General features: G+C 35.5%; 1 protein-coding gene across 1 annotated transcript in view; it reads right to left on the bottom strand.

Moving 5' to 3' along the window:
• Positions 1–430: 430 nt before the first annotated feature.
• Positions 431–27,415, bottom strand: part of LOC140152429 (1-phosphatidylinositol 4,5-bisphosphate phosphodiesterase beta-1-like) — a 195,778-nt gene continuing 168,793 nt past the window's right edge. The window contains 11 exon segments of the mRNA XM_072174737.1: positions 431–7,696; positions 8,436–8,522; positions 8,993–9,050; positions 9,445–9,540; positions 10,618–10,793; positions 12,789–12,863; positions 14,421–14,490; positions 15,979–16,175; positions 17,077–17,120; positions 25,004–25,132; positions 27,106–27,394. Coding sequence (XP_072030838.1) covers positions 7,430–7,696; positions 8,436–8,522; positions 8,993–9,050; positions 9,445–9,540; positions 10,618–10,793; positions 12,789–12,863; positions 14,421–14,490; positions 15,979–16,175; positions 17,077–17,120; positions 25,004–25,132; positions 27,106–27,394 — 1,488 coding nt within the window. The 3' untranslated portion in view covers positions 431–7,429.

Genomic DNA, 27,415 nt, shown 5'->3' with positions numbered 1-27,415 from the left:
AGAAAATAAGAATTTCATACGCAATTTGTATCAAAATTGGTATTCCTGGGTATTTTGTTAGTATTATTTCTGATGCAGAACATAAATATATTTTGAATGAACTTAGTAATGAGAAAGCATAATGGCACTAAACCTATAAGTAGTGTATTTAAGCTTTAAATTGTTAAGGTTTAACGAACAGCGTTCGAAATAGGGCCGGTCAGCCGGCCATTGGCCTGTAACTTTTCGGCCTGGCCGGTAACTTTTCTGACTGGCATCTAGTTGCCGACCCGGCTGGCCGGTAACTTTTTAAGGTCAAGCCCGGATGGCCTGTAACTTTTTGAGGCATATTTCGAACACTGTTAACGAAGGGGGCAAAAGAAATATCCCAAGGTTAGGTAGGGTCTGCCGGTCAGTCAGTCATTCACACTTGTTTCAAACTTGTTTTAGAAGTTGGAAAAAGTCAACTTTTCTGGAATTTGAGAACATTTTGAAACTTTTCCCCTGGTTTTTAAAATTGGATTGGTCAGTTGATAACAACCAAACACTTGTTACCCCAATCTGATGAAAGGCCTGGGTATATTGAAGGAACAGGGTAACATACATTGCTAGGTGACACTGATAACCTATTGTCAAAGGTTGCTCTAAGACTATATATTTGTCTATGTTGCACCTTTATTGAAACAAAAGACCTTAACAACAATGATTCCTCTAAAATATCACTAACTACTATTGCATTCAGCAGGTCTATAATAGGGGCACCCCCTCCTGATTGGAGGGGATGTAGCAGGTCTCTTTGATAAGGGCCTGGTAAAGAGCTGTTAACTAGCTTCCTGCCTAAATACACTACTACCAAAAGGCAAATTACCACATCCCTAATAAAGTTGCATCAAAGAATAATAATGTTCAAACACAAGGCCTAATGTACAAAGAGTCCAGATGCAAAGTGATAAAAGTCAATTGGGATATTAGTGGTTATTGTGTTCTGCATGCAATTGATACTCCTGTATTCACTGTGCATGGGATATACAACAGGATAAGTTTGTACTCAGTCAGTGCTGTCAAGTTTGTACAGCAGGTAGCTAGTCACAGGATAATGGCATTATATCATTTTGCATCGCAACTCTTTCATTCTTTAAGGCAATTGGTTAAACAGAGAATGTATAAGCATCAAATTTGTATTTAAGAGTAATCTAGTATTACTTGACTAAAAAAACATCCAACAATGACATGTAACATATTGATTGAACAAGCACCCTCACACATATCCACACTCTAGTCTCATACCTACCTACACCCACCCATTGCTTTAATATAGTAATTATACATGATAATCATTGTAAAACTATGACATACAAAAATAGGAGTATATAATATTCTGGAGTGATGCTACAGTTTTCATGTGTAGAAGACAAGGAAGATACTATGGGATATGAAATCCACACTCCCCTTGTGGACAATTTAGCTAAGTCTTCTCCTGTGGGAGATTTAGCTAAATTGTCCACAGAGGAAGTATGGGTTTCAAATAGAAAACACATTAGGTAACTTCCATTTGAAAAACTCACTCAAGTTGTGGAAGATATAGGTAAATCCAATTACAGGGGAGTATGGGTTTCAAATTAATTAACCCTAGCCAATTCCATTAGAAAAACATACTCCCTCTGTGGAAGATATTTCCAAAATATTCTACCGGGGTAGTGTGAATTTTAAATGGAATGACCCAATGTTTTAAAAGACAAAAACAAGTCCGTTTACAACTAGTTGCTTCCAAAAACAACCATCCAGTTCCTTTAAAAAACAATTTTCATAAAATCCTTTTTAAAATAATTATCATAAAATTTGATTTGTCTTTTTATGTATACATACATTTACAAAACATTAACAAAATAAACTCTTACCACCGTTTTCCACTTCAATTATATACATTTTATCTCATCAAATCTCAGCAAGTTTAAGGTTCAGTTTCTTTATTTGATATTAAATACAAATATATTAACAATATGGCTCTTCAAGGAACCGTTATCAACATGGTAACCTTGAGGTTACTGTAATTTAACGTGTATAATACATTGCAATGCGATATGTGACATTACAGTGCGATGTTGTAGATGAAAACAGACCTCAAGATTTCTTGATGTCCATTTTCAGGTCTACAACCTCATAATCCAATTCATAAGGTTTGTTTCACTAATAAAAAAAAGTAAATTTGACAATAAGCAAGCGAAAACTGTTTGTGCCTAGTTACATCAGTGATCCACTGCTGGAAACTGCAACTAATTCTGACATCACAACCAGAAGTGACATCACTTCTTGCCATTACTGTGTTGTCATAACTTTGAAAAAGTCTGGTACACTGATGAAACAAAACTGTCAGCAGAAAGTTTTTCGCTTGGTTTTGTCACATTAATCTCTTTATAACCTGTCATATTAGAATATGCGACATATAATTGACTACCAAACCTATTATCATGTGACACGATCCAACCAATACAAAGGAGGCTGTTATGGAAATTGAGTTTATTATAATGAACAATTTGCATAGTAATCAAGCGTGCTATTGCTGACATCCTAACATATATAGCATAATTAGTAGTCAAGTATCAGCTTTTATAACATTCCATTTTCTTATGTATTTCATTGTTTTTTGCTCCTATTTTTGTCTGTATTTCAATTTCATAATTGCCACCTTTGATCCGACAGGATCAGTTTAATTTACAGAGATGGAAGTGCAAAGTGGTGTCAAATTTGGTTTTATGCATCATTTGTAAAAGTACTGCATTTTCTCAACTTGTGAAGCAAGCTTCCATTTCTAAAAACCATGAATGTTCTCTAAAAGATTAAAATCACCAAAATCAGCCCCTTGCTGAGGGAGATGTCAAGAAAGAACAAACAAAGATTAAATTAAAATTGAATTGAATTGAACTGAATTTAAAAAGATTAAAATTACAAAGAAACCCTTTAATGTATTGTACAAAGGATAATCAATTAATTTTTCGCCAAGGCCAGGGTTATAGTCTGTGATGTTAATAATTGGGTCATGGTTGTGGTTAGGGAATTGGTATGAAAAGGATAAGGTTAGGACTGAGTTTTACAGTTAGGGGGGTTAAGATGACTAGAATAGTCTGAATTAAGATATGCTATGTACCAAATACAGGTATTTTGCTGATGGTTGTCTTTGAAAATGTTTCTGTCATTTGATAAACCTCACTGTCAACAGCCTTTGAAACTGTCCTCTCTTGAAAATAATCAGATGCATAGCAACTAAGCATCATCATAAAATTTACTGAAAAACAAATATACATTAGTAATATGTACAATAATAGTTGCATTGAAACAATAAAATAAGCTTTTCAAAATCCATTTTAAGTACCATAAAACAGAAACCTAACTACCCAAAGACCCCACACTTCTATATTTGTATCTGAATGAAGCTAGTGTCAGAAAACCAAATTCAAAGACATGTTAATCTATACATCAATGACAAAAATGTACCATGTGTGGAGCTGCAGCATGTTATCATAACATATATAATGTGATAAGCCATGTGACTGAAGTAGGAATTTCCCTTTCAATTCAACACATACTTTATTTTAAACATTGAAATATGCTATGCTCAATCAAGGTAAGACATTTGAAACTAATGCACACAATATGTTTTGATATGTATCACCAAGTACGCAGATTGAACATTATTTGTAGCAAATACCCTATTCAAAACATATCAACAAGATAAAATCTATTAGAAATGTTCTAAATTTAACACTGTCACTTTCGGGTCACTATATTAATATAAAATATCTTCTGTAAAATATCTTGTGTGCTTGGAGCTGTGCGTATCGCGTACACGAGCGTAAACACACAGGTTGGCTGATCAACAGTCTTGACAACAAGAAAGTATTGGTAGTCGATACGTATAAGGGGAGGAGGCCTCACCACTTCTACTCGATCGCCGATCACCAGTGCGTACCTCAACCACGGATGTAATAAAAAATTAACTTTAATTGAAAAGGATCCTAATAATCCATGTCATATAATGTTATTTGATCTCAACAAAAACTTAATGGCACTTATTTGAAGGGTTAATTTACAAATATGTTGGTACCATTTTTTTGTTCATACAAATATCATAAGGCACAAAAGGATCTTGATAAACCCTTCAGTCCGCTACACTACAATGGACTATTCCAGTTGAAATCCATATACCCCTATGGAAGACATAACCATAATCTCTCCCACACTTTGTGTGGAAGATTCAGGTCATGTCTTCCATAGGGGGTATATGGACTTCATCTGGAATAGCCTAATTTAACCAAGGAATTAATCAAACAATTCAAATCTAAAGTGCTCTGCTAAATCTTTTCAAAAAGTTGAAAAACAAATTAATAAAAAATATGATGATATCATATACAAGAGTTCCCAACATCAATTTATTTCTGACAAATTCATATAATTCCCACATTTCAAAAGTATGCAAGGTGTATTTGTAATGTGATATGGGCACATATATATCACACACTCATAGTGCCTTCATCTAGTACATTAGAACACAATATTATAGGATCAGAATAATTACTGAATTGTTGAAACACAAAGAGTAGTTCTGTCATGGAAAAAATTTTGCATTTTGCAGATTACAAATTTTGCCCAAAAGGTAAGAAATAGAGTGCAGGTAGTTAGACAGAGTTGGCATTTCTCTATGGATTAACTGTTAGGGCTAGCGTTGGTTTATTCTAGTTGAAATCTATACACTCCCTATGGAAGACACGACCTTAATCTCCCACACAAGGGTGTAGATTTCAAATGGGGTCATCCATTCAGTAGTCACATTTGAAATATACACAATTTAGGTCATGTCTTCCATAGGGGGTGTATGGATTTCAACTGGAATATTCCATTGTAGCTAAGTGAAGTGGCAGGTGCCTACTCATCTCTTGTTTGCTACCAAAGAGTACAATCAATAGAACATGCATCCTCCTGACTGAGTGTGTCATTAATACACCAATTAATGGCAAAATCTAACAGTTTCTCACATACGCATCGGCAAATAAATATTTTCTAGCAAGCCAAGCAGCTAGAGTGGTAACTTGGTAACACAAAATTTCTGGTAACAAAAGATGTTTTTCAAGTCCCAAGGCCAAGCATATATACATTATAATGACCCGATAACACATATTCCTGTTAACACCAACTAAGGCCTTGGTAATAAAGTTTGAACAAGGTATCACTGTATAATAAACCCTGACAGAGATATCAATCCATGTGGTCAAAAGTCCTAGAATGCTTGAGAAAAAAACAAACCTGATTTTTGTACGGGATAAACCAAGTGGAATTGCCTGAAATTTAGAAATATCTTGCAAACTGGCATTCAGGACTGGAAAAATATAAGCAAAATTTCACTCCCAGAAGCAAAATTTTGCATAAGCTACTGGGTTTATGGCAGGTATTTTAGCATTAAGACTTCAAATATGTAACATAGTTATTGACATCCCTTTCGTAAATAAAACACCAAAGACCAATTACTTTGAGCTTCTATCTCTTCACCACACATACAAGGTATTATCAACTATTATTTCTGATGAACCAGTCAACTCCCCATACTTAATGTTAACACATTCTTCTTTCAGTATATAATATACACAAACAACTCTTAGTTTCTTAAAAAGTTGGCGAAAGATTATGTTAAAAATGAGTCCAATCAGTACTACTAAAATTATAAAGAAAGATTCAAATATCAAGTTATCTAAAAATCAATATGAAATGTGGAATGTATATTTAAAACATTTATGGAAATTTTGTAAAACATATTTTTAGTAATCCCACAAGCAGTACAAAAATGTGTTTTCATAATAATCTAGTACTGTTCTGTTCTTAGTCACACATGGAATTGTGAATGCTTGGTGTATCCTTCATGGCTTTAGCCATACTACATTGTGCACACAAAGGTATTTTTACTAAAGAGTCCAACAGATGGAAAAATTAGCGACACCCCCATTTCTTCGAAACAGGCTTATTTCAGCTGAAACTTTCAGATACTTTATTTTGTATTCAGTACTGTGTTTGAAGAAAAGGTCAATAGACATTTTGTAGTTTTGGAATTCAAGTTGTAATAAAAATAAACTAAAGAATTAATTCTGTCACTGTATCAAGTATGTCACCTGATATGTCCATCTCTACAACTTGTTCATATACTTATAACTGCTTCCCATTTTGCAGTAAGCAGTGACATGAAGGATATACCATTAGCTGATTACATAATGATCACAGTGATTGGAGCCACAGGATATTAAAAGCTATTCCAGTTGAAATCAATATACCCCCTATGGAAGCCATGGGCTCCCACACAGGGGGTGTAGATCTGAAAAGGAGTCACCCATTAAGGTAACCCCATTTGAAATTCACACACCTGTTTGGAAGATTCAGATCATGTCTTCCATAGGGGGTGTATGGGTTTAATTTAAAATAGCCTATTTTACAATCCACACCTGTTAAACGTATTCTAAAGTCGTCATAAAATCTATTACCATTTCATTCAGAGGAATGTGTCTTTAAAAAAATTAAAATATAAACTCACACACTTCTTAGGCAACATGATCTCCCCCAACAGCTCCTGTTGGAACATATCCAACCTCCAGAGAATGAACACTAGACTATTCCAGTTGAAATCCATACACCCTCTATAGAAGACATGATCTTAATCTTACACACAGGGAGTGTGAATTTTAAATGGGGTTACCTGAACAGGCAACTCCATTTGAAATCTACACCCCCTGTGTGGGAGAGTAACATCATGTCTTCCATTGGGGATGAATGGATTTCAACTGAAATAGCCCATTTGGCGATTTTGAAGTGTTAGGAATTCTGATTTAGGATTTGTTAAAACCTATGTATGAACATTAATAAAAAATTCAATGACACATATCTCATTAATATACAAATACTGATTAAGGCAGTGCGTGATACATGTCAAACTATCTATATACAATGATATAAAGTCATACATAAGTGCCCTTTGTTAAAAAACTATTTCTGACATCAAACATTTTTTTTCTCTAATTATATAGGCCTAAATAGATAATATTTGTCCCTTTCTTGAAAAACATAACAATTTCAATGCTGTGGACTATATTTGTATGTTTTCATCATTTCAATCTTGTATATACCTCATGCACCTGCTACACTGAGACCACAGTGCATCACTGTCTTGTCTCCATTAGCTGCCCTGGGTAATATTATTCATGAGCATTTATACACAACATTACCCAAGGGAAGTCCTGGAGATGAGGCAGTGTGGCACTGAGCCCTCTGAGATGCAAGTTTGCAGAGCCCCAAAGCTGTCAAATCCTACAGTCACCATACATTGAAAGCCAGCTTCTTGTAACCATCCTCATTATTTACAAGTTCAGTATCTTACAATAGAATGTCAAATAAGCATGGTTGCCATGGTTTCTGCTTATTCATTAACTTCAACCTCTACATGTTTACCGTTACCATTCTGTTTAGAGATCCCATTTTTGCCATTTTTAGAATGGCCACTTTTTCCATTTTTAGCAGGACTGCCTCCATCTTCTTCCGCTAGTGTTTCAAGTTGCCTTCGTTCTGTTGCAGGTTCACGAGTTGGTCCATTCTTGGATAATTGACCGTTGGTTTTGCTAAATTTTCTCTCCTTCATGAGTTGGTCACATTTTTCACCATATTCATCATCAAGTTTTCCAATTTCCTTAAAACAAAACAAAAATTAACAATTAGCTGATTTGTTTCTAGCAAAATCAACACAAACCAACTGTAGTCTGTGTCATCTCGATTTTACAGCGGCAGATATGAATCGCATACGCTAACCTAATCCTGCAGGGCATATACACACATGTAAAAGGGCAATATGTCTGTACGCTGGCAACACAACCGCATGAATGCACTGATTCAAAACTGCCACAGCGAAATCCAACATGGAGTTACTCTCAACTTGAGACGAGACAAACTATAATACACAAAATGGAGTTATTTCTTAGATCCATTTAAAGGGCATTTCATGATCACAGCCCCATCCCCCACTTTTTTCAAAAAAGTTGAGATTTTTATACCACCGGAAGCCTCTAGCTACATAATGTTCATGTGTAAGAAATTTATTTCCGATTCATTAGTTTGGCAAAAAAGCATTAAATTTGTATTTATTGTTCTGTTAACAGAACAAAATTACAATACAGTGGACTATGGAGCAGTGTAATACACATAATCATACATAATTCGCAAACCTCAAAATCAGAATCAACTGAAATTTTGACAATTAGCTTTTTGTGTGGATATCTACTGAGACGTGTCATAAAAGGAGATGCTAGAATCACAAAATATTACTCCTTTAATCCTTAATATTAAGGTTATTACAAAAACGGATATTTGATGATTTTTTTGATTTCCTGATTTTGAAAATGGCTGATATTGCCTTTAACCAAGAGACTTACATCTTCTTCTTCATTTGTTACCACTTCCTGTAATTCCCGCATCTTTGTTTCCAACTCCTCCCTCTTCTTCTGTTGAACCTCTTCAAGCTGCAAAACAACATCAAATATAGTTAATTCCAATACTTGTGTAACAACATATGTAATGATGGCACTGTAGCTATACTTTGTTTCAACTCCTGTTTATGATGTAGGTTCATATTTCACTGGCTTGATTCTAATTGACCCATTCACACTCCCTGGGTGCAAAAAAGGTCATGTCTTTCATAGGGGTATAAGGATTTCAACTGCAATAGGCTATGTAAACCATTTGTCACTCGGCTGAGGCAGTGACATCAACATGCTGAGGCACTGGTTTCACACACACACCCATGTGGCATCTTTAAGCGTGTGTGTGTATGCCAGCGATTTGAAGCTTTGTCCAAAGAAATATGCACTGACATCACTGCCACATCAGTGTGGAAAATGGTATAGGATTGTTTTTGAAGTTTCCACTAAATATGAAGGATTTTGATAAAACAAATTGAAGTGTTTAGTTAATTGGTAGCAAATTCACTTACCCCTTTGCGTGCTTCAACAGATCTTTCAATGTGTTTCTTTTGTGCTTCTCTCTTTAATCTGCAATAAATCACACATTTCTTTACTTAGTACCTTACACAACCAGATTCTTATTACTGCTGCCCTCAAGGTACACGGATGCACAGCTACTTCACTGATACTCAAGAGTACCTCTGTGGGTACTCTAGAGTACCTATGTACCTCCAGGTTGGCAAGAGTAGAAATCTGGTAGTGTACATTCATAGACAACAAATATGCAAATATTTATGAAAGTTCATCTGTCTTGGTAATTTATGATTTAAATTTAACTTGCGATACGAAACACAAGAAATAAATTACTACCTCAGAATTTTTAAATGGTTCATTATTGCTGATGAAAAATGGGGTGCCATCTGAGAATTCAGAGGTAGAAATACATCTTTGTTTACACATGGATCATCCCACTGGAGCTTACCTGGCTATTTCATTCTTATCTGCTTTCCTCTTGTTTAGATTCTTGAGTTCATCTAAGTTCTGCTGGTCGAGGTCCTTCTTCATCTGCATCTCTTGCCTAGTAAATGAACAGGCATTATTATTTTAGACTTAGCAAAGTTTATATACAGTGTGTGTTTATAATCCATACACTTAGGCTAAAAAAGGTTTGTTTCCTGCATGATGCACACATTTTATCTTGGAGCAATTTTTATTACATTTTGCTCTGTTTTTATTTGCGAAATCCAGAAAATTAATCTGTTGCCTGCAATTTGTAATTTTGCCAGAATAGTGGAACTTTCAGTGATTTATGGCTCTGACTGGAGGTAACAAAGGGGCATCTACACTTTTTGGGGGGGTGCCTCACACTCCCCCACCCTCCTACTGGCATCACCTCAATAATGTTCTTGATGATGCAAACAGCAATCAAATTTGTTGGAACACACATGTTGTTTTTCTTCCATTATTTCCACTACATGCCTTATTCAAAATAACCATATTAATTTGCTGTGGGAAACTTGATCAAAATTAATTGGGATGCAAAGATGAATTGTGTTTGCTAGAATTAATTTGTTGATTTTGATTCATTAGAGTGGTCTTATATCTTGCATCATGGTAAGCGACAGGTGTGTGCTCTTTTGCCGCATGTAAACATGGCAGCATTGGTCTACTACATTATTCATAGGAAAACAGGGCAAATCTTTGTATATATATGTTGTTTTTCAACCGTATCGTTACCCTGTGGAATCAACTTCCTCTCACAATTAGATCTACTGTCAACATGTCCTCTTTTAAGAGCCAGCTCTCTGAGTGGTACAACAACAAACTAGAGGAGAGTTTTGATCCTTACAACACATGCTCTTGGGTTACATGTTGCCAGTGTTCTGGTTGTAGGCTTGTGTAGGGGTTTTTTTTCCACATTTTTTGGGAGGGGGAGGGGTGTCCTCATTGTTTTGATCTTTGGTGGGACTGTCCTAGAGGTGCTGTTAGTCCTTGTCATTCACTGGTGCAAAATTGTATCTATACTTCCTTTTTTTTGTATGAACTTTTGAATATTCATGTTGCACATGTTATATTATAATTATTGTATATACCAGTGATAAAGTGTAATAAATAAACAAATAAAATATTTAAATATCACAGATATGCTTCTTACTTCTTGTGTTGAACATCAAGTTTCTTAAGTTGTTTATCATGAACGGCCTCCATTAATTCCATAAGTTGTGCATACAGTAGTTCCATGTGTTCCTTCTTCATTTCTTTCTCCTCTTCATAGTGTCGTTTATACATCTCAATTAATGCATCTTCTTGCGACTTCTGTTTTTCTTCAATCTACAAAAGATTACAAATAACATCACATGAAATGCACCATCACATAAATTTAAGCTTACCTTCTGCAATATTCAGCAATCTGTGATATATAAGGAAGCTTTGAGGCTCAGAGCCACATGCTGTACCCAATGAATCCTCATGTATTATTATTATTGTCATCATTACTATTTTTCTGCAGTTATATGTATTTGCATAACTGAAAAGTTAATTTTGATTTGTTATTTTTCATGCTGAATATTAATCAAATTAATATTCATGCATTACAATGATCAAGTAATGGTCTTGCATATAGGTATTTAGTTCATGATAAATTCAGTTTAATAATGCTAATAATTGATTTGTTATGTACTGGTTGTTTTTATAATAGCATATTTTAAGCTTTTGCACTGCAAGCACTTCTAGAGTAGGTTGGGCAATTCCAGTTGAAATCCATACACCCCTATGGAAGACATGCCCTTAATCTCTCACACTACGGGTGTAGATTTCAAACAGAGACACCCATTCAGGTAACCCCATTTGAAATTCCTGTATGTTAGATTAAGGTCATGTCTTCCATACGAGGTGTATGGATTTCAACTGAATTAGCCCATTTCCACATGCATTCTACTTGTGAGGGTCACAAGACATAAGTTGGCATATCAAGTAAATTCCAAGTTTTTAATCAAAACAATTGACAGAGGAAAATTCTGATACTGCTTGTATACAACTTGATCAGATGATATCTCGACCAAATATTTGTAACATATCCTTCACTGTTATCACCTATTCTTAAACACTTGAGAACGTTCCTGCAATCTTATTGGTTCTTACCCAGCTTTACCTGTGTGATATGACACGATATCACACGGGTCAGCGCGTGCGAGTCGACGCGATACGTGTACTCGCTATTTGGACCAATTGGAGGCGCACAGCAACAACGGGACTGATTGATTTTAAGCCCTAGGTAATTCCTTGAAAAATGTAGGATTTAATTTGATTAAAATTTGTATGATATTTTTATTTGAATTGAAGTGTTTAAGAATGAGAATAAAGGTATTGTTTTTAGTCAGCTGTCGTGCATCTATCGTCTCATATAACACGGGCGACATCATTATTTTTGGCGTAAAACATTTCGGCTTCGCCTCGTTGTTTTACTTAAAATAATGATGTCGCCTGTGTTATATGAGACGATAGATGCACTCCAGCAGCTAAAAACAATACCTTTATTCTCTAATAAGACTACATGTATATTACACAAGTCTTAATTTTGAAACTATACTGCATTTTCAAACATGGTTTTCCTTGCAGGCAAATAGGTGTTGTGATCAAGCAAGATCAGTCGCAAGTTGGATATATTGATATTCAGATATAGCCAAACAAAGACAATTATGCGCCACAAGCATTTGTTGCGGATCTGCACGCTTTACAAGTGTACATATTATTATAATTTCTTTTGTTGCATATTGGATTGGAAACACTTCAACTGTTCATTATCACTGTGGTATTAACCTCCAGATCATGTGATCTGACTCCGGCAAAAAAGTCAAGTGCCCGCAACCTGTGAGTGCTGAAGAAATGAAAATTCCACAATAAGTGAAATTACTTTGCTTTTATGAAACAGTTAAATTAACACAAATGTTATGTTAAAATTAAGATATACACCACAAGAGGTTAAGAGACTGTTGGTACAAATACCCATAAAAATGTAAGTACCACAAAGAATTTTTAAATATTCACTTCTGGGGAACATGCTCCCTGCAACACTATACCACAATAGAAGTGATTGAAGAATACATTCCTTTTTAACAAGTCAAAAACAACATTTTAAAATGAATACTTTGCTGAAACTTAATTTATTTCATAATTATGTGAACACAAATATGTTTAATCAACTATATTGTAACAATAGTCTCTTCTGCAAGTCAGTTTCAACAAGCAAACCCAAGTAAGTAAGTAAGTAAGTAATAGGCATGTGCAAGCATGCAACAGAGGTTAGCAAGAATAAGCATGCATTACCTGCTCTGGTGTCAGATTAGCAAGGTCAGCTTCATCCCCACAATCTTTGGTGTCTTCACTACTAGACGATGACGTCTTTATACATCAACACATGCAGACATACAGGTGGGCAAAACAAAGGTGCATAATGTACAATAACATGCATGCAAAAAAGAACAACAGAATGTAAAAGAAAAATAGCTTCCCCTTGCATGGAGAAATATTACGACTGAAAACACATTCAGTGCAACATATTTAGATACCTGAGAGCATGAACATTAAGAATATAGCAGAAACAAAGAAGTGATGTGGAAGGACCTGTGCGGCATTTTATATTAATGAAGTTTGTGTCAATTGTAGAATATATATATATATATATATATATTCCTATTTGCCATGGGTTTAAAGCTCAATTATATGCCATACCTGAGAAAAGGAACCTGGAGAGTGAAATTTCTAGTGTATAAAGAGAAAAGATACATCCCAAGAAATATATGACAATGGCTGCAAGATGGATAAGGCAACCTGCTATGTTGCTGGATACATACACTATTCATAAAATGATAAATAAAAAAGAAAATAGAAATAGCAGAAACAGGTTGATTTTGAGAGAATTTCAAAAAAACAATATAGTTAAGTTTTCAGGGTTAATTCAACACTTTTTTTTTTTTTTTAGGCCTCATAAACCCAAACCATTTACTGTGTTAAAACCGATGTAAGTCGTTCACTATACTACAATCACAAGATTTAGTGTGCAAGGTAAGGAAAGTGGGGGTATTTATTATTAAAACTATTTCATAGATATCATATACAATATGTCACTAGTTAGAGCCATATGAAGGTCTCATTTATTGCACCTTTGCATATGATTTCTATTATAAACAGCAAGGTACAAAATGTACATATTATATGATTGAGGGATCACTACTATCTAAACACTAATGCACAAAAACAGTCATTATTCACAAAGGCTTATTCAGTCATGGACTCAAATGGGGATTAGTATGTTTTTCTTTCAATCAACTTCATGATAATATAGAGATTCAATAGTTACAAGGAAACAAATGGTTTTGTCCCGTATTTTGGTCCACAACTAAGATTATACCTCTTTACATGATTACTGCTCAAAATAACCCACTGTAGTAATTACAAATACCATATGCATCCATGCTTTATAAACCGCTTAAACTGAGCTATTCCCATTCAGGTAGCCACACTCCCTGTGTGGAAGATTAAGGTCATGTCTTCCATAGAGGGTGTATGGATTTTAACTGGAATGGCATAATGGTAGAATACACTTTGCAACTGTACTTTCCCATACAACTAACTTGGGAATTTCTCCTGTTTTGGTGTAGTCAACTTATCCTGAAAAGTATTTGGTCAGTTATGATGTTTTTCCTCCCACAGGTAAAACATCTAACAGAATTGAGTATTCAAATTACATGGCTCAGATTAGAAAGTATGCAAGAAATCATCTTTTGTTTGTCGTGCCTTTTTCTTCACACTGAATGTAATTTCAACCAAATATATATGAACATTATTCCTGACTTCCCATCAAGTAAAGTTACATACCATGTATTCTACATTACCCACATGGAAATAACTCATAACATGAACACTAAATGCTGAAATCTTTTGTAGTGATATACATACCTCACTTTCATGCTCTTTGCTCAGTGATTCTAATTCTTCGGCATTAAGTCTTTTCAATTCTTCAGCATTCCTGTCAGATATAAAAAACATAAAACATTAGTTGTTGCCATAGTTTGGAAGTCAGAACCCAATAAGATATCTAATTTATCAGACCAATAATTTGGTATTTTTGTATCTTGCTGCCCTTGTTTTATAATTTTTACCATTGACTTGTTAGCAAATTCAATCTTTAAATTGGTCGTAACTTGATTTTTGTATTTGGTTTAGCAGTGCGCAAGAAATTTTAATTACTCAATTCGTCGGACGCATCACATACTGGTCTATCTCAAAAAACACGCATTTCGAGAAAATCGCAATTGAAAATCTTCATATTAAGTTTACTTTTCTATTATTTAATAAGACTATGGATTTTCATGATAGTGGTCTTAAATTAAATCATATACTTAAAAGATTTATTTAAGTGGAATCTTGAATTATATTTACGTATGCAATATTGGTTAAAACTACACTAAAGTTGTAGTTCTGTATGTGAAATAGTTAATTTCCCTATATCGTATTAAAGTGCATCACATACTGGTCTATCTTGTGGGCTATCTCGAGTTCGCGAACGGTGACGTGACTTTAGACGCATCACATACTGGTCTATGTATGTAATGCACTTTAAATACGATATCGGGAAATTAACTATTTCACATACAGAACTACAACTTACGTGTAGTTTTAAGCAATATTGCATACGTAAATATAATTAAAGATTCCACTTAAATAAATCTGTTAAGTATATGCTTTAATTTAAAACCACATTCATGAAAATCCATAATCTAATTAAATTATAGAAAGGTAAACTTAATACGCAGATTTTCAATTGAGATTTTCTATAAATGCGTGTTTTTTCAAGATAGATCAGTATGTGAAAACCGTATTTTGTAAAAATCATACATAGTTCAAATTTAATATTTTATAACTAATTATTTAGGAAAAATTGAGGTCTGTAATTTGTTGAATTAGAAGAGCTTCGTAAAAAAGAACTATATACCAATTTTCTCAGAAAAGTCAAAAATTCAAGATAGACCAGTATGTGATGCACCCGACGAATTACTCAATTACTGATAAAGAAAAAAGTTGAGTATGGTATCAAATGTTGTTGGTGTTAATGTTCCTTGATTCATGTAGAATAAGATGATAATAAAATCTTTGCTAACATCAGCCTGATTTACTTGTGTTGGGTCACCATCATGTTGCCGCTGTCAAGTGAGGGCGTGTAAAAGACATATGCTAGTTGAAATCCATACACCCCTTGTGGCATTAATCCTCCACAGAGGGAGTGTGAATTTCAAATGGCATCACTCATTCAGATAACCCCATTTCAAATTCACACTCCCTGTGAATGGAAGTTTAAGGGTATCTCTTCCATGATGGTGTATGGATTTCAACTGGAATTTCCCAATTCCTATGCCTGTACTCACATGTTCTTTGATTTGCCTGCTTTCTTCTCTAGTTTGACATGTTTCTTGGTGACCTCTTTCTTAGCTTTATTCTACCCTATCCCTGTACTCACATGTTCTTTGATTTGCCTGCTTTCTTCTCTAGTTTGACATGTTTCTTGGTGACCTCTTTCTTGGCCTTATTCTGCTGGGATTGGTATTTACTGCATTCCTTTTCATGGGTCTTCTTTAATTTACTTTGTTTCTTCTCTTGTTTCTTGATTAGCTTCTCCAGCTCCCCATCTAATCGTTTCTTCAGCTTGATATATTTCTGTGATATAAAATTGATTCATTACGTTTTAATGGTTGCATCATGTACTCTATGGCTCTTATTACTTTATCTTGATTTGAAGCATTATTTTCCATTTGACTATCATGAAATAAAAAGTGTTACTCAGTAGACGATATTATGTATTGAGCCAATTAGACATATGGGAAGAATAGTCAGTAGGGCTGAAGGTGATTAAGTTGAAAGGTCTACACATTCTCTTTAGTTGTATTCAAGGAAGTACGCTTGATCTAGAATCAGGTTGCATTAAGCATACTCTCACATGTTCAAAGACAAAGGCAAAAAATCCTTTAACCCTAACACTACCAGGTACTACTTGCTCTATGCACTGGGCGTGTGTGCATCCCACATGATGTGATAACACAATCACCCTAAGTGATATATAGACACACTTTCATTGGCCATGCCAGCGGAATACCAGTGGCTAAGTATCACCGACCTACTGCTTGGCATGCGAGGGGTCTCCGGTTCAAATCCCACCCAGAGCAAATAACTTCTTTATTTTCTCTCTTTATTCCTTCCTTCCTTTCCCTTCCAGTCGCCAAAAAGCACTTGGGGCGTTAGGGTTAATTGACCACTATTGAAACTCATTATAGGCTTAATTAACCGTAACATTACCAGGTTCTTCAAAATAATATTTGATATATGCACTGGGCGTACGTGCATCCCATGTGATGTGATAACACAATCATGCTTAGTGATATATAGGCACACTTTTATTGGCCACGCCAGTGGAATACCAGTAGCTAAATATCGCCGACCTAGTGCTTGGCATGCGAGGGGTCTCCGGTTCGAATCCCACCCAGAGCAAACAACCTTGGGGCAATTAGGGTTAAGACATTTACCACATCTAAGCAGGCAAAAAAGCAAAAGACAGCAATACCTTTTGTTGTTTGACTTCTTCCAACTCTGCTGGCTCAATGTCCTCTGTAATAAGACACACATTTACAAAAAATAATGAAAACAAATGAGAAAATTTGCAGGTAAAATATATCTGTGTATCAGTGGTATCTGACATGCTAAGAGTGATGTGCATAATTAAGGTAGTAGTCTATATAGATAACTGTGTGGAATTAAGTATTTAATACTTTTCCCCCTATAGAAAAATGTTGTGCAGTATGCAAGTAAGATGCTATTTTATACATTCCTATCAACATCACATAATATGCCATGCATGTGTGCAAAAAGTACACTCAAGAATTATGAGTTACACATAATTACAAGAGACTGCATGGTGCAATTGAGTAAAACGATTATTTTGCGGGGCCACAAAATTAATGTGTACATTTCAATTTATTATTCTAGTACATTTACTAGGGGACAATTTTGTAAATAAAATCTAGTCAAAATTGGAGCCTACATTCCTAAGATAGTATCTTATATTACTGAAAACAATGAAATAACAACAACAACAAATGAGTAAAATATGATAACTTTTAGTTTAACTAAAACTCAATTTGTTTAAATACTACTCATTTTACTTGATTGCATTACAGAAGGAATTGTATTCACTCTTCTGACATGATTATTGTCCAGTATATGTATACCTGACTTGAAATGTGTCGCTGTGATTCCTGAAGTGATGAGCATACACCAGATAATCATCCCTTTGTATTATAACTAGCCTAGAGGGCAACATTATCTAAGCCATTTTTTGCCATCATAGCTACTTGGGTATCAATTCTTGAGCAGTAGCCAGCAAATTAGATCCTTCAAGAAGTATCCAATTTGCTGGCCACTGCTGAAGAAATGAAGAGTTGGTATCCAAGCTACTTCACTGAAAAAAGAAGCTGAGGAGACCTGTCCTGACCTATCTTAATGTTCTCAAAGTTAAGACATTAATGCAGGACAGAAAGAGGTGGGACTCTATCATAGTTTAGAGGACATGCCTTGTTTTAAGTAAGCAATCTACTTGCCCTCGTCGAATTTACACAGCCCTTCACAGCTTATTGGGATGCTTTATAGTTATCTGATATTCATCACATTCTCATTCCAAAGGGCAAAGGTCTATAACCTCCAATTAACAAGCCCAATTAACAAGCAAAGCTCAAAATTTCACCTCATGTTGCAGAGTATGAGTTTTGTACCCAACCAAAGGTCATTTTATGAGTGTAGAAGTATATTGGCGTGAAGGAACTTTGTCTTTGAGATTGTCATGTTTGAGATCCTGGTGCAATATGCAAGTTCCAAGCTTCTTAATGTATTCTATCGAGGGTTCAGGGTGAGAATGACCCATTTGTAGTAGCTGCCAGGTGTTAAATTAGGCATGCTATGCACTTGATAAGCATGATAAGAACCCAAGTAACAAAGGGCAGCTATTTCAATATGATAGCTGCCACAATGTTAAATTAGGCATATTGAGCACTTGATAAGAACCCAAGTAACAAAGGGCAGCTATTTCAATATGATAGCTGCCACAATGTTAAATTAGGCATATTGAGCACTTGATAAGAACCCAAGTAACAAAGGGCAGCTATTTCAATATGATAGCTGCCACAATGTTAAATTAGGCATATTGAGCACTTGATAAGAAAACAAGTAACAAAGGGCAGCTATTTCAATATGATAGCTGCCACAATGTTAAATTAGGCATGTTGAGCACTTGATAAGAACCCAAGTAACAAAGGGCAGCTATTTCAATATGATAGCTGCCACAATGTTAAATTAGGCATATTGAGCACTTGATAAGAACCCAAGTAACAAAGGGCAGCTATTTCAATATGATAGCTGCCACAATGTTAAATTAGGCATATTGAGCACTTGATAAGAACCCAAGTAACAAAGGGCAGCTATTTCAATATGATAGCTGCCACAATGTTAAATTAGGCATATTGAGCACTTGATAAGAACCCAAGTAACAAAGGGCAGCTATTTCAATATGATAGCTGCCACAATGTTAAATTAGGCATATTGAGCACTTGATAAGAACAAAGGGCAGCTATTTCAATAATAGCTGCCAAGGGCAGCTATTGAGCACTTGATAATAACAAAGGGCAGCTATTTCAATATGATAGCTGCCACAATGTTAAATTAGGCATATTGAGCACTTGATAAGAGTAACAAAAAGGCAGCTATTTCAATATGATAGCTGCCACAATGTTAAATTAGGCATATTGAGCACTTGATAAGAACCCAAGTAACAAAGGGCAGCTATTTCAATATGATAGCTGCCACAATGTTAAATTAGGCATATTGAGCACTTGATAAGAACCCAAGTAACAAAGGGCAGCTATTTCAATATGATAGCTGCCACAATGTTAAATTAGGCATATTGAGCACTTGATAAGAACCCAAGTAACAAAGGGCAGCTATTTCAATATGATAGCTGCCACAATGTTAAATTAGGCATATTGAGCACTTGATAAGAACCCAAGTAACAAAGGGCAGCTATTTCAATATGATAGCTGCCACAATGTTAAATTAGGCATATTGAGCACTTGATAAGAACCCAAGTAACAAAGGGCAGCTATTTCAATATGATAGCTGCCACAATGTTAAATTAGGCATATTGAGCACTTGATAAGAACCCAAGTAACAAAGGGCAGCTATTTCAATATGATAGCTGCCACAATGTTAAATTAGGCATATTGAGCACTTGATAAGAACCCAAGTAACAAAGGGCAGCTATTTCAATATGATAGCTGCCACAATGTTAAATTAGGCATATTGAGCACTTGATAAGAACCCAAGTAACAAAGGGCAGCTATTTCAATATGATAGCTGCCACAATGTTAAATTAGGCATATTGAGCACTTGATAAGAACCCAAGTAACAAAGGGCAGCTATTTCAATATGATAGCTGCCACAATGTTAAATTAGGCATATTGAGCACTTGATAAGAACCCAAGTAACAAAGGGCAGCTATTTCAATATGATAGCTGCCACAATGTTAAATTAGGCATATTGAGCACTTGATAAGAACCCAAGTAACAAAGGGCAGCTATTTCAATATGATAGCTGCCACAATGTTAAATTAGGCATGTTGAGCACTTGATAAGAACCCAAGTAACAAAGGGCAGCTATTTCAATATGATAGCTGCCACAATGTTAAATTAGGCATATTGAACACTTGATAAGAACCCAAGTAACAAAGGGCAGCTATTTCAATATGATAGCTGCCACAATGTTAAATTAGGCATATTGAGCACTTGATAAGAACACAAGTAACAAAGGGCAGCTATTTCAATATGATAGCTGCCACAATGTTAAATTAGGCATATTGAGCACTTGATAAGAACCCAAGTAACAAAGGGCAGCTATTTCAATATGATAGCTGCCACAATGTTAAATTAGGCATATTGAACACTTGATAAGAACCCAAGTAACAAAGGGCAGCTATTTCAATATGATAGCTGCCACAATGTTAAATTAGGCATATTGAGCACTTGATAAGAACACAAGTAACAAAGGGCAGCTATTTCAATATGATAGCTGCCACAATGTTAAATTACGCATATTGAGCACTTGATAAGACACCTGGCAGCTATTACAGATGGAGCTTTCTTGTCATGAACCCCGATATGAACATTTCAATCTGATATCTAACAAACATAACGTATATAGCTGTAAATATAACTGATGCATGTGAATATAATGAGTGAAAAACAAAAACTTCTGTATAAAATTCAAATCAAGCATTAATGGAAAACAGTACATTATGTGTCTAGGTCATGACATAAAACAGTAATAAGTTGAACAATTGAAGGATAACACACACAGTAATTACAGGCACATGAGAGCTTTTGAAAATGTAACAGGTTTCTGTATCTGCCACAACATAATCAGAGGGTGTATGACAGAGTGGCAGACCAGATTCAAAAGATGCGCCGATTTACACTGTAACAAACATGAGTAGATATGACAATGCCTTATTTCAATATGAACATCATAGTGAGAAAAATGTTTGCATGCAATTTTCATAATTGATTCCGTGCATGGAAAATTGTTGACCAATGAGGTAGACCCAAAGAGTACCAACTACACCATGTCTGCAGGTCACTTGGAGGGCAAAATAGTGTATCACCAGTGTTGCCAAAACTTTTCAGCGTCAAGGCGTGGCGCATTGACTCGCCAGGCCGCGGTAAAGGATTCTCAAGTAGCCCAATTTTGTAAGCTTCCAAAAAGGCCCAATATATTTGGGCGGATTTACCCGAATTTAGAACGCAAAACACCCAATTGGGCGGAAAAACACTTGACTTTAAAACTTCTAGTACTTACTGGGAAGTTACTGACCGATCAATAAATGGTCACAAAATCCATTGTAATTTCAATTTGGAGCTTCAAAGACTCAAAACCTTTAGAAATCGGCTAAATTGAAAGGAAAATACATCAAATTACTGCCGCGGCCTGAGACTGGCAAAAGTAGCCCAATTTTAGACAAGTAGCGGCATGCTTTGTTGAGTAGCGGCAAGTGATCGCCAAGTAGCCCAATTGTGCGCCTAAGGCATCACTGTGTATCACCGGATTATTGCACTATACACATGGCAAAACTGGATTAAAAGTGTGTGGTCGTTTGTCTATTCTGTGTAAAGTGTTTGCCAAAAATGAGCGCTAAGCACTGCAAGAGCAAACAAAGACACAAATTGTTGTTGCTTCCTGATGAGTAACAAACCAATATGGAGGATTTAACATAGCATTACAATCTTAAGTTGGTACTCTTTGATTCTAATCTCCTTGGTTGTGACACATCAAATCACTCAGGATATTCTTAAAATATCACCATGCACAAACACATTTATTATTTAAAGGAATCACTGTGAGTTGCTTTTACAAAGCGCCTCGTTTTTGGCCTTTGCTTCCCCCTTTCATTCCTTCACATGTTTATGTTTGCAATATTTAGTCTTAATAAATTAGTACATCACAGCAAATTCTACAATACCAATCTCTGTTACACTCTGGTATCATCATTTTGCGATGAAATAAGCTGGGATAGCTAGGATAGGGAAGGGGAAAACTAATTTTTATTTCTAAAAGACGGTGACATGCCATGGCTGGATGACTCAAAATATTGGACCTGCCTGTCGTCTATCACATGGTAGAGGATAATAAAAACAAAAACAAAAAATTAGTATCATTTTTTATTGTTTTCTGGCAATTTTTTTAAACCTTTTGCAAATGTTTTTGAAAATGTTTTGTGTTTGCTGGGATGATCGGGTGTAGGCAATTCGGTCATACTTGCTGCTACTGCCCAATACTTAGGATGGGCGGAGATGGGTTGAGCGCTTTGATCCCGGGAACGCTTTCTCTCCATTCTGCCTTACACCTTTGCCTTACTACTTACACCTTCTCCAGTAGAAAATACTCAATCTTTTCCCAACTAGAAACTGTTTGAAATTCACTAGTTGAGATAAAATCAATACGATCTGAACTCTCCTTAAAAGCTTGGTTGTTCTTACAGGCATCTAATATATGATATTCCAGTTAAAATCCATACATCCCCTATGCAATACATGACCTTAATCTCCTGTACAGGGGGTGTAGATTTCAAATGGAGTCACTTATTCAGGCAACCCCATATGAAATTCACACTCCCTGTGTGGAAGATTAAGTTCATGTCTTCTATAGGGGGAATATGGATTTCAACTGGAATAGCCCAATATTAACACTTGGAATCAATCACCTCACCAATGCACTTTTTGTGTGAAGCTAAATATAACTCACAGTGACCTAGGAATATGTATGAAATAGCTGATGTGAGGATCTCAACCAGGGTCTAATCATTAACCAATCTCACAAGATTCTGTGAAATTTGAACTTATAGTTTAATTTTCTTATGGAATGCAATTTGATTTATCAAGTAATTCACATTTTTGGGCCAAATATTATAGCTTTCTAACTTGGTTTCTGCTCTACTGAAGAAAAAAAAAACGATATTTGATCAGTCACCCTAGTAAATATATCACTGTCTATAAGCCTTTTTATATGATTTGGTATAATTGTTCCGAAAACTGCACAATTAATTCCATGCAAATTTATACCATTTATAACTAATCACTGCCAAACTTCAGATCATGACCAGTTATGATACTGCATTGAATCTCTAGCCTGCAAACCTGTATGGCACACTGGTAGTTATTGTCCCTATTGGTTGTCAGCTCTCTTTTTCTTGTTCTAAATTACATGTAAAACAAATTGACAGAGCTGGGGTAGATTCTAATAACATTTACAATGCATTATAAGTCATTCAATGCATCTTATGGTTGGTCTTAACCCTGGAATTATGCAAACTTTTTGGCCTCATAACTGCTAAATTGTTGATCTAAAGTGTATAAAATTATACATATTTTGAATTGTAAACACTTGACGAATCCACCTGAAGTCGCTAGCAGGCCCCTGCATCAAATCGCAATAGGTTGACTTAAAGTAACCTTTCTAGCAACAGTCACTAGCTACGATTGATGACTAGCAATTACTCTGTCCCTTGCACCCACTGCTAGTATGGGTCGACGAGCTTATTATTGAGGATGCTAGTTCTAAAAGAGGTAAAGTCATGAAAATCAACTTTCTTGGCCATTTATCTTTTATCTTCTTTGCCATTTATCAATTATTTATCATTTATCTCAAAATGTACTCAATGTGACTTAACACCCTTCTAGAGCTAGCATCCTCAATTTGAAAAACAAACATGATACACAAAGTCACATACATGTGAAAGCATGCATTTTATTTGCTTGGGAAGTAACAGCTGGTGTTGGAGAACTTGTGCGTGCTACTTGATGTAAAGATGTCCAATATATTTTCTCCTTTTTATAAATTTGCATCTTTTAAGTGCAGCTACAAGTAAATTGGACTATTCCATTTGAAATCCATACTTTTAACGGGGTGTATGGAATTCAACTGGAATAGCCCACTGTGACATATGTGACATAATTCAAGCATTCAAAGAAATACAGTAGTCAATAGCAGGCATGTTAACATAACAAATCATCTACAAATGTGACCGTCCACCACAAATAGGATGTAATGTTGGCATTGTCACTTTTCCTTAGAATAAACCTTACATTAATATATTACATGTATCTGTTGTTTGTTTGCAAGGTAGTAAAAATCAGTTGGGAAATCCTTTGTTTTCTGTTGTTTTTTGAGAGGTTCAAAATTTCAAAACATGCTCTGCTGACATTACAGCCAATTTTGTGGTGGATGGTTATAAATGAGAAATGATTACATCACAGATTTTCATTTGATGAGATCACTAATTTGTTTGTTGTTTTATTTTTTCTTCTTTAATGGATTTATATTTCCATCTGTAATTAGTCTTTAAAATAAGTTTTGCATAACATAAGTTAGACTTGGCACCAGGTGATCTGTGGAAGAAGCTGAAGTTGCTACCAAGGACTGAAATGTGGACGTTTTTCCTACGTCAAGCAGCAGGTGCAGAAATGCACAATGCTGACTGGTAGGCAGGTAGATATAACATAGTTATGGGCACTTATAGGGGCATGGGCGGGTAATGGAACAAATATGGAATCCTCCGTTCTTCCATGAGCCTTGTTTCCATCCTCTTACTCATAAGGAGGGGGATTGGAGGTATTTGAATAAAAAAGTATAGTAAAATCAATTGAGCAATTTATATTAGTGTGAAATTTATCACTGCTTTGAAAAGGTTAATTGTGACTTGAAATGCAGTCAGGATACTAATTTGGTTGGATACTGTAATAGGATACAAACAGTATGATATCTCTTTGGTTAAATCAGTGATATTAATTGACAATACAGACACGATATAGCACATTCATTTATGTCATGCAGTATTCTACTAACAAATTCCACACATCGAACACAGTAATTGACTCATTCAACCACAAATCTACCTGACTGGCCCAGATTGGGGGCGCTCGCACTACGGTTGTTCTGATTCAGCTGGTTGTTGGCGAGCGCATCCGACTGAAACTGGGACGCCCCCAGTGACATTGAGCGAGGCAATGTGGTATTATCCTTGCCTATATGTATAACACACAGCCCAGTGAAGAGTTTCATTTGGAAAAAGATGGGTTAAGATAGAGGTTAACATATAAGAAGAAGTTGTTAAAAGCACCAATAGTCAAGATACTATATAAATATATATATATACAAGTATATAATAGTATTAGTTTTCACATGACAAATAAACATTTGCATCTTTTCTGTTCTGTTCTGTTCAATTAAACGCTGACTACATTTACACATACTGACTACTGCATATAAAATGTATTCCAGTTAGTGAAATACAATAATATGCACATCTGATCCATAGTTTCTAACTTTTCAATTGGTGTGATTATACCACATGACATCACATCATCTATTTTGATGGTAAACACTGGTTGGATTCAAATCTTTCATATTGATATATTCCAGGTGAATTCCATACACCTCCTATTGAAGACACAACCTTAACCTCCCACACAGGCAAATGTGACTCCATTTAAAATATACACCCCCTATGTGGGAGAGTAGGATGTCTTTCATATGGGGTGTATGGATTTCAACTGGAATAGTCCAATACATAACAACATGTTTTGTATTTCCCTATTGTAAAGGTTGCAGGCTTGCTATACCCCCACCCTGCTATCTAAACCGAGCCCATTAAAGTGTTTGGACATGTGAAACATCTCAACTGTGAAAAACAGGATACATTATGCCTAAGCTTAACATATTTTGTTTTTGTAAATATTTTGTTAAATTTCCAAATTTGATTGACAACCCTCTAATGAGGAATCGGATTTGCTCGATTTTGCAAAAAACAAGAATAAATTATAGAAAGATGATGTAAATTACCAAAGACTGGAATCGAGCCACTGTCATTTCATCTTGTTAATAAACACTTCATGAGCAGGATTTATTTCATCATATGCATCTGATGGAAGGTTTTATTTTAAAGACACATTTGTCATTCACATACACTAAAAATAAATCATTTACAACAAATAACCAGTAGGTGTATATATAGATGAGTAAATAATGTACCAATCCCTAATTGAAAGAGGCAGTATTCCATTTTATTCACCCTGGAATGATCCAGCTTTCAATTAGGGAATACTATTTTTATCACCATACTCAGATGTGGTTAATATTACTACATAATATAGACTAACATAATGGGACTATCTTAACAATCATATTGCTTTTGGATGAACCTGAATATCAGTTGTGAAATTATGATCACTATAGCAGACTTGCCAACCTGAATGGATGCAATGATGACATACATCCATATGGAATAACATAACAGTTGTGATCACTATAGCAGATCTGCCAACCTGAATGGATGCAATGGTAATATATGTCCAAATGGAATAACAGTTGTGATCACTGTAACACACCTGCCAGCTTTTCGCATCTTAGACCATACTCCTATACCTCATGATTTGTGTTTGACACAGATTTGCACTGCTACAATTTTCGGTAGCTTCATACCAAATATATTTTTCATAAAAACTAATTGCATAACTTAAATCTAAGTTAAACTTGGATACAGGTTTGACTTATATTTGTCGATGACTTGGAAAAACTTGTCATCCATTATTTTGAGGTTAAACAATTTGTCAACACACCTAAAACCATCTATCTTATGTTAGTTATATAAGAAAGAAGAGAAATCACTATTTTTATAGTTGCTGCTTTCTAACTTCATTCCTCACTAAAGCAACATTGCTAATATCAAGAGCACAACAAAGTTGATAAGTCCATTCAATTCAAATATAATACCTACATGTACATAAACAGTTCCCGATAAAAATAGCAACATACTAAATATATGCATACACCCACACACCCCACCAGACCCCCATACGTAACAACCCCTCACACACATACGCATGCACCTCCCATCTATTGCTTACCAGCTGGCGAGATTGCTTACACACCCCAACAGACCCCCACACATAACAACCCCCACCCCTGTCGCACACATACGCATACATCCATTGCTTACCTGCTTGCGAGATTGCCATTGTTGAGATACTGTTTTGTTTCTCAATAGGTGGTTTCTGTACTACAGGAGTAGCAGTACTAGAGGTACTTGATACAGGTGTCAATGGAGTCTTTGTGGCGCCATTAGTGGTCTCCCCTGCCACTTGCCCTGACCCTGAGGCAGGGATATTTTTCTTTTGATATCCTGGTGTGCCTATAGTAGATGAGCTAGCAGACGATGGAGTCGCTTCAACTTCTTTCTTCATGATTTGTTCTATTGCTTGTACACCATCAATTGCTGTCACAGTAGCCTGTGTTGAATTAGGGAGCAA

Source organism: Amphiura filiformis, chromosome 5 (genome assembly GCF_039555335.1).
Source record: "Amphiura filiformis chromosome 5, Afil_fr2py, whole genome shotgun sequence".
Classification (NCBI taxonomy): Eukaryota; Metazoa; Echinodermata; class Ophiuroidea; order Amphilepidida; family Amphiuridae; genus Amphiura; species Amphiura filiformis.
Note: the sequence above shows the minus strand (reverse complement) of the source record. Positions and strands in the feature narration are given on the sequence as shown.